The following is a 16226-nucleotide window of genomic DNA, read 5'->3' as shown; positions in this document are numbered from 1 at the left end:
TCTTACCCGATCCCAGCTAAAAGAAAGACCTAAGGCATCAAGCTGTTTCCGCATGTGTTGAATGTTGCTGTAAGACAAATCAAAAGGCATATTTAACAGAAAAGTATGTTTTCATGGGCAGATGCAACCATAGATAAGAGGCTGTGCTTAAAATTCCTCCTACTTAAGCCTCACCAACTTTTATATGGCAGAGCGAGGACCTTCTTTCCACCCATGTCACAGCTCTAGCTATCATTCCTGTTACAAAAACGCTTTGCAGGATATCTTTCTAAATTTTGAGAATGGTTCAGTGTGATGAAAGAGTGAGCAACAAACTTTCCCTGTCTCGCACACAGAAAACTGGAATAGCTACCCACAGCTTAGAAATGTTGTTCTTTTGGTTGACAACTCTGTCTGACTGGTCAAGGATGATAGAAGATTTGAGCAGCTTAAATCCCCCCCCCGCCCCCCTCCCAAAAAAAAACTTTTCTGAGCACTGGAGTTAATATATGGTCTAATTACTGCAAGATCAAATCCTCCTCCCTCCCTCTTCAACATAGTAGAAAATATCTAGTAGTTCATACAGAGTCAATAAAAACAAATTCTAATATTTGGCGGCGCCATACATTATAAACAGATGAACTCTAAAGATAGAGATGCAGTTTGAAATCTACATATAAGCTCCACATTTCTCTATAGAGAGGAGAGTAAATTAATCTGGAAAGGTGCAAGGGCAGCAAAGCACAACAACTGCTTCAATCCAGGTCTGTTGAGTTACTAGAGAAACAAACACCTTTGTGTCCATTGTGCTGGATGCAATCCGTGTTCAATTGCGGCATTTTCTGCAGGTAATCCAAATGCATCCCATCCCATGGGATTTATCACCTGCAACAAAAAATAGAATGTGTCACTCTTTGTCACTTTCCAGAATGGATTTAGCAACACCCCCAGGGCTCAAAATAATGAAGCATATTTTCACATTCAGCATTTTTGCTCTTTCATTGAATCAGCCAAACTGCTTGTCACAAACAATTTGACTTTAAGCACATATGCTATAAGTTTTGTCTTGTTTGAGAACTGGGAGGACTCTGTATTGTCAAAGGCTTTCGTGGCCGGAATCACTGGATTGCTGTGAGTTTTTTCAGGTTGTATGGCCATGTTCCAGTAGCGTTCTCTCCAGTAGCAGGAAAGAGTGTTACTGGAATATGGCCATACAGTACGAAAAACTCACAGCAAGCCAGGGAGGACTCAATTTGTCTCCTCCTGCCTGTAAACTAATAGTGCAACCATACATTTAATGGGGTGTTCTTAGGTAAATGTCAACTGTTATACTTATTTGTACATATTTGATCGCTGCAGTAACACAACTACAGTACGATCTGGATATATTTGCAAAATTGAGTAATTCAGCAACTATCAATCCACTGTACCATCTTTTCCACCAGCAACCAATAATTGTACTTTATGCCTCTTATATGCCCCCCTGGGTGGATCTTTGTCTTTGGCTTGTTCTTGGTCTTGCAGCTCTTCTGCTGTCTGTAGTGGAGACAAAGATCCACCCAGAGGAAAAGTGTTCTTACCATACATCAAGGGAACCACTGAACGCATAGGGAAGCTGATGAAGAAACACAACATACAAATAATCTACAGAGAGTAAGAAAATCCAACAAATGCTACGTTCAGCAAAGAACAAGAGGGATCCTCTCACTTCTGTACGAGTCTACCATACACCATGCAGTTGTGGACAAGTCTACATCGGGACCACCAAACACAGTTCCCAAACACGAATCAAGGAATATGAAAGGCACTGCAGATTAATTCAACCTGATAAGTCAGCCATAGCAGAGCAACTGATGAACCAACAGGGACACAACATATTATTTGAGAATGCAGAAATGCTGGGCCACTCGACAACCATCATGTCAGACTACACAGAGAAGCCCTGAAATCCACAAGCATGTGGACAATTTCAACAGAAAGGAGGAAACCATGAAAATGAACAAAACCTAGCTACCAGTATTTAAAAAAAAACCTGTAAAATCAGGACAGTAAACAAAGAACAACATCAAAAAAGAAAGGGAATTTCAGACAAGAATAAATCAGGGCCAGCTAACACTTCCCAACAAAGGATTCTCCCAGGCAGCAACCTTCCTTACTTTGAAGCTGGAATGCCATGAACCAAGGTGGCCAATTACAACATTCACACTTGCCTCAAGTAGGCAAGTGTTCTTTCTCCCACCCCAGACATTCCAGATATATAAACCTGACTTGCCTAGTTTCCAACAGACACATGATACCATTATGCAGTTTCTTCAAAACTGCATAATGTGAAATCTAGGACCTAACTTTAACTTAGTAATTATTCCCTTCAATAATGAAAATCTGTAACTGAGTGTCTGGAAACAAAATGGTTTATCTGTCCGAACATATCTCCCTCTATGAACCACCACGGAGTTTAACGTCATCTGGGGAGACCCTGCTCTTGGTCCTACCTCCCTTGCAGGTGCGATTGGCAAAGACAAGAGACAGGGTGTTCTCAGTGGTGGCCCTTCGGCAGTGGAACTCCCTCCCCAGAAGGGAGGTCCCTCCTGACCTTCCGCAAGGGTGAAAATGTGGCTTTCTGACCAAGCCTTTAGAGAACTTGTGCAATAGATAGACTTGTAACAATGTGCAATGACAATTGGAATACCGGATTATGGTTGTGGATTACGTGATTAACTCTGATTGTATCGCTTTAAAATGTTTTAATTGTGTTAATGTAATTTAAAATTTTATTTTAATATTTATCTAAGTGTAAATTATGTTTTAAGGAATCAAATTGTTTACATAAAGCCGCCTTGAGTCCTGCCGTGAGAATGGTGGGGTAGAAATGTCATAAATAAATAAATCAGGGCTATCTAAAATGATATGTAGGATTTTTAAACACTATGGGGAAGGTAGATCGATAGATAGACAGACAGACAGAGGGAAAAGACCTGAGAACTTTTTTAACCCTAAGGAAATAGAAGGCCAAATTCTTAAAGTAACTCATTTCTTCATCTGTGAGTTGAAATAAACCTAAAACTTCACTGCTTACAGGAAATCAATTTGCAGATTGCCTTGTTCTCTCAAGCCTCCATCCATTTTTCTCATCAACATGTTATTTTTTGTAACTCATTGTCCCGAGTACCACCTTCAATTCAAAGCTCAAATCGAACATAGTATGTTTATCATACTGGACAAATTGCTGTACCAATTAACTGAAGCATTTTACTGTAGTGTTTTCCTTTGCCCAATGTTCTCTCTATCATTTTGTGTTCAGTTGTCAGTGACAATTTTATTTCTTTTCTTATATATTCTAATCTAGATTGTATGGTATCTTGTTTTTTGTTTTTTTTAAAAAACCTTTTCATCGAAACTAGCATTACGAAGTACAGCGAAGCAACACTACTGCTCCCTGCAAAGACAGAAAACATCTCTCCCTGATGCTAGAACTAAGAGGTATTGTATTGTTTTGTATATGGGTAAACATTTTTGTAAAATGAATTATTACTTTCTCCAACAGATCTATGCAGCCAGTACCATAGAGAAAAATGTACCGTATGAAAGATATAAGTAAAAGAAAACCTTTTAAAGCCCACTGTCAAATATCCATAGATTATCTGTTTCTATGGAGACAAATGTAGCTTTCAAAATGCATTAGGGAAAAGCATTGCTTCAAGTTCATTGCATCTTTATTCTAAATAAATGTTAATGGTGTTACCAAAACGTAACCAGTATTCAGTGGAAGCATGTTATTCAAAGGGAATGACATTCAAAGAGACTGAGTGGAGGCAAGATCAGAGAAGACTAAAATTGCAAATGATGATGCTACAATCTTTTTTTAAAAAAAATAAAACCCCAGCAAAGATATAGACACTTTTTTCATTTCACAGAAGCAAGGAAGGGGAAGAATAAAACCACAAAAGGCAGCATATGGATACTCCCACTAGTTCCTTAGTGTCTGAATCACTGTTCTTTGACACAGGAACTCAACAGCATTGTCTGATAAAACAGACATGCAAGAAAATTCACTGTATTTGTCTCATAGTCGAAAAAAAAGTTGACCAGTTAGACTAATTTGATAAAAACATTCAGTTAAAGAAAATGTCCTTAATCAAGAAAATGAAGATTTAAAAAAATATTAATAACGGCATACAGAAAGTCCCGAAGTTACAAACATCCGACTTACAAATGACCCTTTGTTAAGAACAGGGATGAGACAACAAAAAGTGAGAGAAATCTACCCCTCGACAGGGGGATTCACTCCTGAAAGAGTTATCATAAGAAACAGGTGTCTCAACTGAAGCTTTTTCACCAATCCTTGTTTTCACAACAAGTCAAATTTTTCAAAATCCAATTATCACAAGGAAAGAAAGTGAGGTGAAATCTTCTAAACAGGAACACAGACAGCAAAACAAACATCACATGGGATGTTAACTCTTCCCCACGCTATCCAAAGTGGAGCTGCACATACATACAAATTCAACTTAAGAACAAACCTACAGAATCTATCTTGTTCCTAATTTAAGGACTGCATGTATTTTCTTGTGCAAGAGAAAGGAAGTGAATGCTGTGCCATACATAACCATCTTTTAAAAATACAGTATGCATCCCCTTACTACAGTTTTTGCACAAGGGAAAAATAAAATATATTAAATATTAAAAACATCAATAAATAGTAAAATAGATAAATGAATGATTAATCAGCTATTGTTCAAATCCCATGCACATTTACCCAGAATGATAGGTCAAAAATGACTTAAAGGCACAAAAAATTAACCTGAGAAAACATCTCTCTAAGAATTATTTATTTATTTATTTATTTGATGCACTTATTAACCGCCATTCTCAGCCCATTAGGGCGACTCATGGCGGTGTACAATACACATAAAAGACAATTACAAAGCAGCCAATTACAACAACATATAAACTATACAACAATTACAGACTACACTAAAAATCCGCTTCGTCTCATAATGGAATCATAACCAGTCTCATATTCCTTGTTCCATTCCAGTCCTCTTTACCACATTGTTGTAGCACTTAATTAAATGCCCTCTCGAACAGCCATGTCTTAAGGCTTTTTCGAAAGGACATGAGGGAGGGCGCCTGTCTGATGTCCGCAGAATGTATTGGTCTTCCAACTGGAAGCTGAACATAAAATTGCACTGGAAAATTTAGTAATTCCTAAAAAAGAGTTCTCTCTAGAAATCTCTAGATACTCCAGCATGACTGGAGGAAGTTGACCTTAGAGTTATACTGGAAGACCTATAGATTCCTAGAGAGAACATTTTTAACCAAATCCGTGAATAATCAAAATAGCAAAGGGGGAGGAACAACTGTACTTCAACAAAACCACATTTTCCCTTCTACCTTCCAGTTGTAGTTTTCTGCCAATACAGCAGAATTAATTCAGCTTGGCACTATTTTAAAAGCAATGGCTCAATGCTATGGAACCCTGAGATTTGTAGTTTGGTGAGGTACCAACACTCTTTGGCAAAGCTACCTAAACACTTTGTGAAACTACAACTCTTGTCATTCCATAGTGTTGAGCCACAAAAGCTAAAATGCATTAATTCTACAGTGCAGGTGCACCCAGCATTTCTTCTGCCAGCTCCCCACTCTCCATCTCATCTGTCACTCTTCCTCTTTTTACACTCCACTTTCTGCATCTTTTTTAAAAAAATCTTTCCTTCTCGGATTACTCTTTTCCCCTTCATTTTGTTGTCCCATCAAATCTTTATCTTTTCATCTACTGCATTCCCTTTCTTTCTTTCCATTTCTCCTTCCTCCATCCTTCTCTCTCTCTGCCAAAGAAGTTGCAACAAGCAGGAATTTGCAGGCCACACTGGCCTTCTACGGAATCTGAGATTCCCTGCCATGATCCTTTTTTAAAACAGAAAACCCCTCACAATGTTGCCGTGCTGTTGTTTTTCAGTGAGCTCTTCAGCCAAGAGAGAGAAGATATTTAATAAGAGATCCAAAAATTGATTTGCTGTATAGCAAAACACAATTTTAAAAATTTACCATATATACTCGAGTATAAGTCGTTTTTTTCAGCTCTTTTAAAAAGGCTACCCCTCCTCCCCATGGCTTATACTTGAGTCAAGGTTATTTATTATTTTACTCTGTTATTAACACTGTTATATTTATTATTTTACTCTGTTTATTATTATTATTTATATTATTTTACTCTGTTATTATTATTTTATTATTTATTATTTTATTCTATGATTACTGTTACATTATATTTCCATTATTGTACTCTATTATTATTTTTATTAATTTATTAATAAAATAATTAATAAATTAATTGTGGCGCAGCTGGCTGAGTGTCAACTGCATTAAGATCACTCTGACCAAAAGGTCATGAGTTCGAAGCCAGCCCAGGTTGGAGTGGGTTTCCAACCAATTGTGTGTAGCCTGTTGTCAACCTTTGCAACCCGAAAGACAGTTGCATCTGTCAAGTAGGAAAATAAGGTACCACCTTAAAGTGTGGGGAGGCGAAATTAACTAATTTATGAGGCCATAAAGACTTCAGCAAAAAGCATGTGGGAATGCGGAAGTACTTCATCAGTGTTGCAGATGGACGATGAAAGCGACAGCTCCCCTGGAGGCCAGAAAAAGTTAAATAGCCTCTGTCTATTTCTGTATATGTTGTATGTCAAAATTGGCATTGAATGTTTGCCATATATGTGTACACTGTAATCTGCCCTGAGTCCCCTGCGGGGTGAGAAGGGCGGAATATAAAAGCTGTAAATAAATAAATAAATAAATAAATTTACTCTATTATTATTGGAAGGATACATAAGCACATTTACATTTTATAATGGTTTAATCAGAGTTGGACAGTATTCAAAAATATTTAACCTACTGATGTAATTTTATATTAATTGTAAATCTATTTTTATTTTGAAATTTACCAGTAGCTGCTGCATTTCCCACCCTCGGCTTATACTTGAGTCTATATGTTTTCCCAGGGCTTTTTTGTGTAAAATTGGGTACCCCAGCTTATATTCGGGTCAGCTTATACTTGAGTATATACGGGGTAAGTCATTTTAATATTCTGCAAATTATTCATTTCTAGCCTAAATCCAAAGAGCAGCTTTCCTGTGATGCACCACAGCTTGGGGTCCAATTCCTGATCAGCACTTGAAGTAAAGTGATAAGCCTTGCCAGTTATTTCTGACATCCATTTCTTTCTAAAGAGAGTGATGTGCTCTTTAATATGTTCTGTCACTAAAACAATACATAGCATGTACCCTAAAAATTATCTGAACTACTGCCAACAGATTACCTGTAATCCTCTCATTTTCTGAAACCGTGCGACTGTATCACTGATGGTGTAGACTCGAACATGGCCCATGTGAAGTTTTCCAGAAGGGTATGGAAACATTGAAAGGACATAAAACTTTGGTTTTGATTTCTAGTCAAAAATAGACAAAGAAATAGTCTGTAAATGGTTAATTCTGAAAGCCTTCTTGCCACATTTGATTTTAAAAGTTACATGTGAATTTGCTTTCTCTTTATACTGCTTGTTTCAAAACCAGGGCTGAATTTTTAACTGCCAGCCAATTAATTGTGAAGGTGAATTTTAATAACTGAGGTATATATTTACTCATATTAATAAAAAAAAGAGTACTTATGTTCTGGCATAAGAGAAGCTGACAAATACAAAATTAAATACGACCTTTTCAACATAATATTTCATAGCTTTTGCTTAATTATAAGTTCTCACATTTTCTTTTATATACTCAAAGGTTATGAATACTTTGAACACAAAAGACCAAAATGTCAGTAACAGCCCTTGAACAATCTGGAGCCCTTCTGATGTATGGCACTACAACTCCCATCAACACAACCAGCATGACATAAGTTATGATTCTAAAGATAATGGAATTTTAAACCCAGTATGAATTGAGGCTGTTCAACTGCAGAAGACTAAGTTACAGAAACACCTATGAACAGTCAACTAAAAATCCTTTAAACTGGTTCACAGCACTATTCTGAGAAATATTTATTTATTATAAACAATTAATTTCAAATATATTAGGATGCTAATTTTATAAAATATTTCTAACTTCTAATGTAAGAAAACATTTTGGTGCATATAATTCTTTGGCTCTACATCCCCTCCATTGTTTCATTTGAAACCAGGACCAAAACAATAATAAGCCCCCTGTGGTCATGCTATTAACCTAGATTTAGGGGGAACACTTGAAAGGAAGCCATTTGGGGCCCTTCTAGACACGCCCTATATCCCAGGATCTGATTCCAGGTTTTCTGTTTATCCCAGATTATCTGGCAGTGTGGACTCATATAATCCAGTTTAAAGCAGAAAACCTGGGATCCGTTCCTGGGATATAGGGCCTGTCTGGAAAGGCCTTTGAGAAAGTTCCACTTTGTCCTGGCATGAAGAGCAGTTTCTGAACTGTAACTTCATGACCTTAGCCCACAAAGCTAAAGTTCTATTAATCTCAGGTCCACACTACCATATAATGGTGTTTGAAAATGCATTAAATGGCAGTGTAGATGGGGCTTCAAAAACCACTGGTTTGAATTTGGCTGTTGTAACTACTGTCAATTTATTTCCAGACCAAGACTATGGGGAAAAAATGTAATGTCTTTTCTAACAACGAGCTCAGCAAATATTTTCTCAAACCTCCGACACTGGTGCACCCTATATCAGAGCTTAAAACTTTCAAGTCCTTTCTCCTGGTCCTTAGCAATGAAAGAAATCCCACAAGCACGGGCCTTTTTTACATGGAAAAAGATATAAAATTCATCATGGATGAACAGTAATGTTCATCAATTGTAAATAAGCATCTGATTTTCCCAGATGTCACCCCTTTTACAGGGTATGAAAAGCAAAACATGTAACAAATGAACTTTTCCTAGTACACAAATACAATGAGAGAGAGAGTCTCACTAGCTGAATTACTACTTGCCATTCTGCTAGATCAATGGGTCTCCAGGTGTTTTGGCTTTCAACTCCCAGAAATCCCAACAGCTGGTAAACTAGCTGGGATTTCTGGGAATTACAGGCCAAAACATCCGGGGATCCACAGGTTGAGAACCACTATGCTAGATGTTAAAGAAATGACCAGCCTGATGGGAGCCTTAAGTTATCATTTTTGTCTTCTTCTGGTTCTCATCTCAAGAAAAAAAAGAACCCTGGAGAAAGGTTTCAATGATACTTGGGCTTAATTTCCATGCTATCATGGAAACAGGATGTAAACAGATTAAGATGGTGGCAACTGCTATGGGAAGGATGAAATAGAAAATGTATACTCTGAAGGTTGAAATGCTAACACATGCTGAGGAGATGCTAATCCACAGACACAATTTTATGAACTCAATAGAATGAGATAAAATACACAATCATTAATCAATGTGTTTAAGTACAATAAATAGCTAATAAAGAGGAGAAAGGGAGGTGAATGTTACTAATAATTCTTACATCTATTTTGTCAATTTTCTCGAACTGTTTCTTTATTCTTGAATGCCACCAACTTTCAACTTTCTTCCTCGTCTCCAATCCATACTTTTCTTCCCACTTCCCTGTCTCACTATAAATAGGTCTGATACAATTTGGTACTAATGTCTTCCGCCATTTCGTTGGGTCAACAATTCCATTTAACTGTCTTCTCCAACACGAAGAACATGCTAAGAATCTGTGGCAACGGAACCACATTGTGTAACGTATGTCAGGGAATCTGGAAAAAAAGGCAATTAGAATTAGAATGACAAGCAGTCTGTAAAAAAGAAGAGAAAACTATCCGACTGACAACATACCAAGCTTCAGTTTAAAAGTAAAGCAATTATACTTTTCAAAGTTTCTATTAGTGAAACATCCCTATTCAGAGATACATACATTAGGCTGGTAAATGCCCTTGGCCAAACATAGGTTAAGAAAGATATACATCTTCACCTTCAGAAATTTCCAGGAAACAACTTTGATTTTTGTGTGTGACATTCATTCAAATGTTTAAATTGAATAGATCTGGAATGACCTCTGATGGTGTACCAACTATCTACGGGAAATTTCTCCCAAAAGAAATCACTTATTGGGCCCTCCATATCCCCAAAGGATTAGTTCCAGGAACCCACATAGATACCCAAAAACATGGATGGTCAGGTTCCTATAAAAAAGGCACTGGACAACAGCAGAGACCACTGCCCTACAACATTTTAAAGTGAATACACTCATAGGGTACATTTACACTGGAGAATTAAAGCTGTTCGACACCACTTTAACCACCATGGCTCAATATTATGGAATCCTGAGATCTGTAGTTTGGTAATGCACCAGTCTTCTCAGGTAGAGAAGTCTAAAAACATTTTGTAAAACTATAACTCCTGTGACTGCACAGTATTACGCCTTGGCAATTAAAGTCATGCCAAACTGCATTAACTCTGCAGTATGGATACATCTATCGTCTTTCTGAAAGCCCTGCAGAGTGAATCTGTGCACTTGCGAGGCTTGCAGAGAGCTGAATACATTCACAGTCTCAGTGCAAACTGAACATGTGCACTCATGAGGCTTACAGAAAGCAGTGAATGCATTCAGGCTCTCTCTAAAAGCCTCACAATGTGAAAACCATGTGCCTGTGAAGATGGCATAAAGACCTGAGTGTAAACACATCACGCTCTATCTTTCAGCAGTTAGATTAATTAAAATATTAAAACATTTGAAATAAATGAAATGGCTAAAATAAAGACGAGCAGACAAGAAGGAGATGGCGAGAGAACTGAGAGGCTGAAGGGGGTTGCTTTTTCCTTTCACTGGACTGAGGTTTGTGACAGAGCTTCCGGTTCTTACTGTGTAGACCTTTGGTCGGATTCAACCAGAAACATTTTATGATTCTTGTTAATATATAAATCACCTCCTCACATGTGCATATATTCATTCTGTCAACACCTTTTTTTTTGTCGTATCAGGAGCGTCTTGAGAAACTGCAAGTCACTTCTGGTGTGAGAGAATTGGCCGTCTGCAAGGACGTTGTACAGGGGATGCCCGGATGTTTTGATATTTTATCATCCTTGTGGGAGGCTTCTCTCATGTCCCCGCATGGGGAGCTGATAGAGGGAGCTCATCCGCGCTCTCCCCGGATTCGAACTTGCAACCTGTCGGTCTTCAGTCCTGCTAGCACAGGGGTTTAACCCACTGCGCCACCAGGGGCTCCTGTCAACAGCTAACAATATATCAATTACTGTGGAAGATACTGTACAAGGTTGTACATATTCTGAGATCTTTAACAAAAAAATTTTTTAGAATAGTTCTGAACTGAGGCTTGTGGAGGAGCTATGGACACTAAGCTAGAGCTCCTAACTTTAAGATTTACAGGATGCATGAGAAAAGAGTATCAGAAACCCAAACAGGAAAAGAAAAACATATTTACATGTTGTAGTTAGCATGGTGCAGGGATCTAAATGCTGGACTGCGACTCTATAGCACTGATTCTTAAGGTGGGGAACATGCCCCCTAAGTGGGGGCAATATGATTTTTAAGGAGGACAAGTCAATTAATGAGATAAGATTTAAAAGGGGGGTGTCAGCAGAGTTATAATATCAAATAAAAATATTACAACGGCAGAAGCTTACTTTATTACAGCTTCATAGTAGAAACAAAAAGAAACCCAAAGACCAGACCAAAGACTACAGGCAGATGCAAACTATAATAACAGCAGTAATGAGCCCCACCTGCATCCAATTGACAAGACCCAAACCACAAGCTTTCCAACAATTAAAGGCACAAACTCACCAACTAAACATAACTAAATATATTCAATGAACAATATAATTTTGCACACTTTATAATACTTTCAACAGGGGAAAATGCAACAGATTGGTTGGCACTGAAGAAATTTATGAAATAAAAAAATGAAATGGGCAGAAGGGATTAATTATTAGGACAAAAATGTTCTCCAGAGAGAAATGAGGGAGTGGAAACAGATGTGGAACAAAAAATTAAAATATACATACACAATGGATTTAAAAGAAAATTGGATAAAAATGTTCCACAGATGGTATACCACACCGAAACAATTGGCTAAAATGTATAAAACCGTTTCTGATAAGTGTTGGAAATGCCTGGAACAGGTTGGCTCCTTTTACCATATGTGGTGGACTTGCAAAGAAGCAGTAAAGTTTTGGAGGGTAATTCATGAAGAGACACAAAAGATTTTAAAAAGAACATTCATAAGAAAACCGGAGTTATTTGTTAGGTTTTACAGATTTAGATCTACAACTGACGGAACACGAGGATAAACTTTTTACATGTATGACGACTGCCGGTAGAATTGTTTTTGCTAGAGAATGGAAGAAAGACTCAGTACCACCCATACAGGAATGGGTGGAAAAAATCAGAGAAATAAAGGACATGGATGAATTGACTTTTTTGTTGAAGAAAAATACAGGTATGATACTAAGAAGAACGAATTGGGATAATCTCCATGAATATCTGGACAATTTGGGAAAATAAGAAACAAGAGAGACAATTTCTTTTTGAACTTATTTTATATTTTTGAATAATAAGATATGATCCAAGAAGATGGAATGGAAATCATTTTTTTTTTGTTTTTCTTTTTTTGTGTATTTTTGTAGAATTTTTTTTTTAGGGGTTAGTTGGGATTTTAGTATACTTTTTTTGTTTTTTCTTCTTTCTCTTTTTTTCTTCATTTCCTCACTTTCCTATACTTTATTGTTCTCACTCTTTCGTTGTAATCTATATAAAAATTAATAAATTTATAATTAAAAAATGTTCTCCAGAGGAAAGAGGTGCAAAGAGGGAAGAGCAGAGTAATGTTTTGAGTAATAAGAATTATATGTGGCATCAGGATTTTAGAGATGCTTAGCTGGATGCTCTGGGCACAATTCAAAGTGGTAGTTATGACCTTTAAAGCCCTAGACGGTTCAGGTCCAGGCTATTTGGCTGAGTGCCTCTCCTTGTATGCACCTGCCCAGGCCCTGAGATCTTCAGGGGAGGCCTTTCTCTCAGTCCCATCTCAAGCTTGGTTGGTGGGAAGACAATGGCAAATCCCCTGTAAACAAACCTTACCAAGAAATCCCAGGATGAATCTAATGCAGTGTGACACCATGTTCACTGCCACAGCTCAACATTATGGAAGGCTTGTAGTTTTACAAGGTCTTTAGACAAAGAGTGCTGGCACCTCACTGAACTACAACTGCTGTGGTTCCGTAGTATTCATAGTAATTCAGACAAAACAGAGATGCTTGACATCAAGGGCCCTAATCTGTGGATGGAGGTATGTCAACCAGTTCTGCATGGGGTTACACTTCCCCTGAAAGACTATGTTCGTAGCTTGGGAGTGCTCCTGGATCCGCCTCTCCAAATGTCAGCCCAGGTAGATGCAATGGTCAGGAGTGCTTACTATCAGCTTTGGCTGATCAGCCAGCTGCACTAGATTTGGAGGACCTGAAGATGGTAGTGTACGCACTGGTAACTTCAAGGTTGGACTTCTGCAATGTACTTTACATTGGGCTACCCTTGTACCAAGTTTGGAGACTCCAACTGGTTCTAAATACAGCAGTTAGATTGTTACAAGAACATCTAACAGTGAGCATATCACACCTATCCTAAAGTCCCTCCCCTGGCTGCCAATTAGTTTCTGGGCAAAATATAAGGTGTTGGTTTTGACCTTTAAACCCCTACATGATTTGGGTTCAGGTTACCTAAATGGTCACCTTCTCCCATACAATCCTCCCCACACACTTCAGTCTTCTGGGGGGCATCTACTCCAACCAGCCAGAATCCGACCGGCAACTGCCACCCAGAGGACCTTTTCATTAACCATCCCAAAACTGTGGAACAACCCGATAGCTAAATCAGCTGTTGAAATTTAAGACACAAGTGAAGACCTGTCTCTTCCAGCAGACCTATCCAGACAGTCTTTAAACATTAACTGTAATGCATGTCCTTTGTTTAATCACTTTTTGTCTGTTTAAATATGAGATACATTTTGGTATGTAACTTTTATGGAGGTATACTTTAGTGTGTGTATTTATTGTGTATTTTAATTGTTTTGTAACCTGCCTCGAGCCATGAGAGGTGGGTAAGAAATAAAATTATTATTCAGGCATGGCAGTTAAAGTGGTGCCAAAGTGCATCAATTCTACTGTGCAGATGCACCCCTGGGTTTTTTTATTTATCGTGTCAGGAGCAAACCAAACATTTGTATTGCATTTTTAACAAACAAACAAAGCACAAAGTTTGCAAGCTTGGTAGCTGATTAAATGTCCTTTGACCAGTAGCTGGCCACTTGGAGTGCCTCTGGTGTTACTATAAAAAGGTCCTCCATTGTACATGTAGCAGGGCTCAGGTGGTCTGTGGTCTGCTCTTCTCCACACTCGCATGTTGTGGATTCCACTTTGTAGCCCCATTTCTTAAAGTTGGCTCTGCATCTCGTGGTGCCAGAGCGCAGTCTGTTCAGTGCCTTCCAAGTCGCCCAGTTTTCTGTGTGCACATGGGGGAGTCTCTCATTTGGTATCAGCCATTGATTGAGGTTCTGGGTTTGAGCCTGCCACTTTTGGACTCTCACTTGCTGATGTGTTCCAGCGAGTGTCTCTGTAGATCTTCGAAAACTATTTCTTGATTTAAGTCATTGATGTGCTGGCTGATACCCAAACAGGGGATGAGCTGGAGATGTCACTGTCTTGGTCCTTTCACTATTGGTTGCTACTTCCCGGCAGATGTCAGGTGGTGCAATACCGGCTAGACAGTGTAGTTTCTCCAGTGGTGTAGGGTGCAGACATCCCGTGATAATGCGGCATGTCTCATTAAGAGCCACATCCACTGTTTTAGTGTGGTGAGATGTGTTCCACACTGGGCATGCAAAATGTGGACCGCCTACAGACGTCACATGCAACTCCTGGAACGATTCCATCAGTGCTGCCTCTGGAAAATCCTGCAAATCTCTTGGGAAGACAAGCGGACAAACGTCAGTGTGCTGGAAGAAGCAAAGACCACCAGCATTGAAGCGATGGTCCTCTGCCATCAACTCCGCTGGGCCAGCCACGTTGTCCGGATGCCGGACCATCGTCTCCCAAAGCAGTTGCTCTACTCTGAACTTAAGAACGGAAAACGGAATGTTGGTGGACAGGAAAAGAGATTTAAAGATGACCTCAAAGCCAACCTTAAAATCTCTGGCATAGACACTGAGAACTGGGAAGCCCAGGCCCTTGAGCGCTCCAGCTGGAGGTCAGCTGTGACCAGCAGTGCTGCAGAATTCGAGGAGGCACGAGTGGAGGGTGAAAGAGAGAAACATGCCAGGAGGAAGGCGCGTCAAGCCAACCCCGACCGAGACCGCCTTCCACCTGGAAACCAATGCCTTCACTGTGGGAGAAGATGTGGGTCAAGAATAGGGCTCCACAGCCATCTACGAATCCACAAGGAAACCCATCATGGAAGATTATCTTACTCGTCCAACGAGGGATCGCCTAAGTAAGTAAGCATACTCAGCAGCAGAGTGGCAAAGCGCAAGGGCAGATGTCTTCACTGTGTCTGGTTGTGATCCCCAGGTTGTGCCAGTCAGCTTTCATATGATATTGTTTCTAGCGCCCACTTTTTGCTTGATGTTCAGGCAGTGCTTCTTGTAGGTCAGAGCACCCCTGGTGATAAGTTTGCTTTAGGAGGGCCATAGGAAAGAAACAACTTGAAGGTACGCAATAAACCATAATTACTTACCCTGAGGTAAAAGGGAGTCCTCCAGGCTATACTGCTGAAACATTTAAACTCACTTTTCGAATAAGAAATCAAAAGCTAAACTCAAGGAAGGTGGCACATTATTCTACAAGCCTTAGGGTCGCCAGAGGAAGGGAAAATTAAGGCGCCCCAAAACAACACTGTCACAAACAGCCTCAGCGAGCACTCCCATTCCCCACCAGATTATTATTATTATTATTATTTTGCTCTGTCTCTCACAACAATTCCCACCCACTGTTCAAGCTCACCTCCGTTGCTGCTATTCCTAATTGGGACAAACCTTTCACCGAAAAGGCGACAGCACGGGGCAGAAAACAAGAAAGGATCTTCAACTCAAAGCCACCTCACTCCTGGGCGCCGCCATCTTGGAAGTCGCTTTGCGCAGGCGCACAAGGATCCCCGGCTGAGAGGCGTGGCTAGGGAGAAGCTGCTTGGTGGTCCGGGCGAAGGAGCGCGCGGCATTTGAAAAGGCAGATCCGCCTCTTCCTCTGAGCTTTGCAGC

General features: G+C 39.3%; 1 protein-coding gene across 2 annotated transcripts in view; it reads right to left on the bottom strand.

Annotated features, from left to right (window-relative positions):
- LARS2 (leucyl-tRNA synthetase 2, mitochondrial) overlaps positions 1-16124 on the bottom strand; it is an 84526-nt gene extending 68402 nt beyond the window's left edge. Inside the window, exons 1-5 of one of the 2 annotated variants that reach the window (XM_060781782.2) lie at positions 15973-16124; positions 9461-9716; positions 7298-7426; positions 773-864; positions 7-67 (exon numbers count right to left, since the gene is read on the bottom strand). In XM_060781782.2, coding sequence (XP_060637765.2) covers positions 7-67; positions 773-864; positions 7298-7426; positions 9461-9694 — 516 coding nt within the window. In that variant the 5' untranslated portion in view covers positions 9695-9716; positions 15973-16124. The remainder of the gene's footprint in view (positions 1-6; positions 68-772; positions 865-7297; positions 7427-9460; positions 9717-15972) is intronic. The other variant, XM_067470206.1, reaches the window with a different exon arrangement.
- Between the last annotated feature and the right edge of the window lie 102 nt (positions 16125-16226).

This window comes from Anolis sagrei, chromosome 6 (assembly GCF_037176765.1).
Source record: "Anolis sagrei isolate rAnoSag1 chromosome 6, rAnoSag1.mat, whole genome shotgun sequence".
Lineage (NCBI taxonomy): Eukaryota > Metazoa > Chordata > Lepidosauria > Squamata > Dactyloidae > Anolis > Anolis sagrei.
This window is presented reverse-complemented; position numbering and strand designations above follow the sequence as displayed.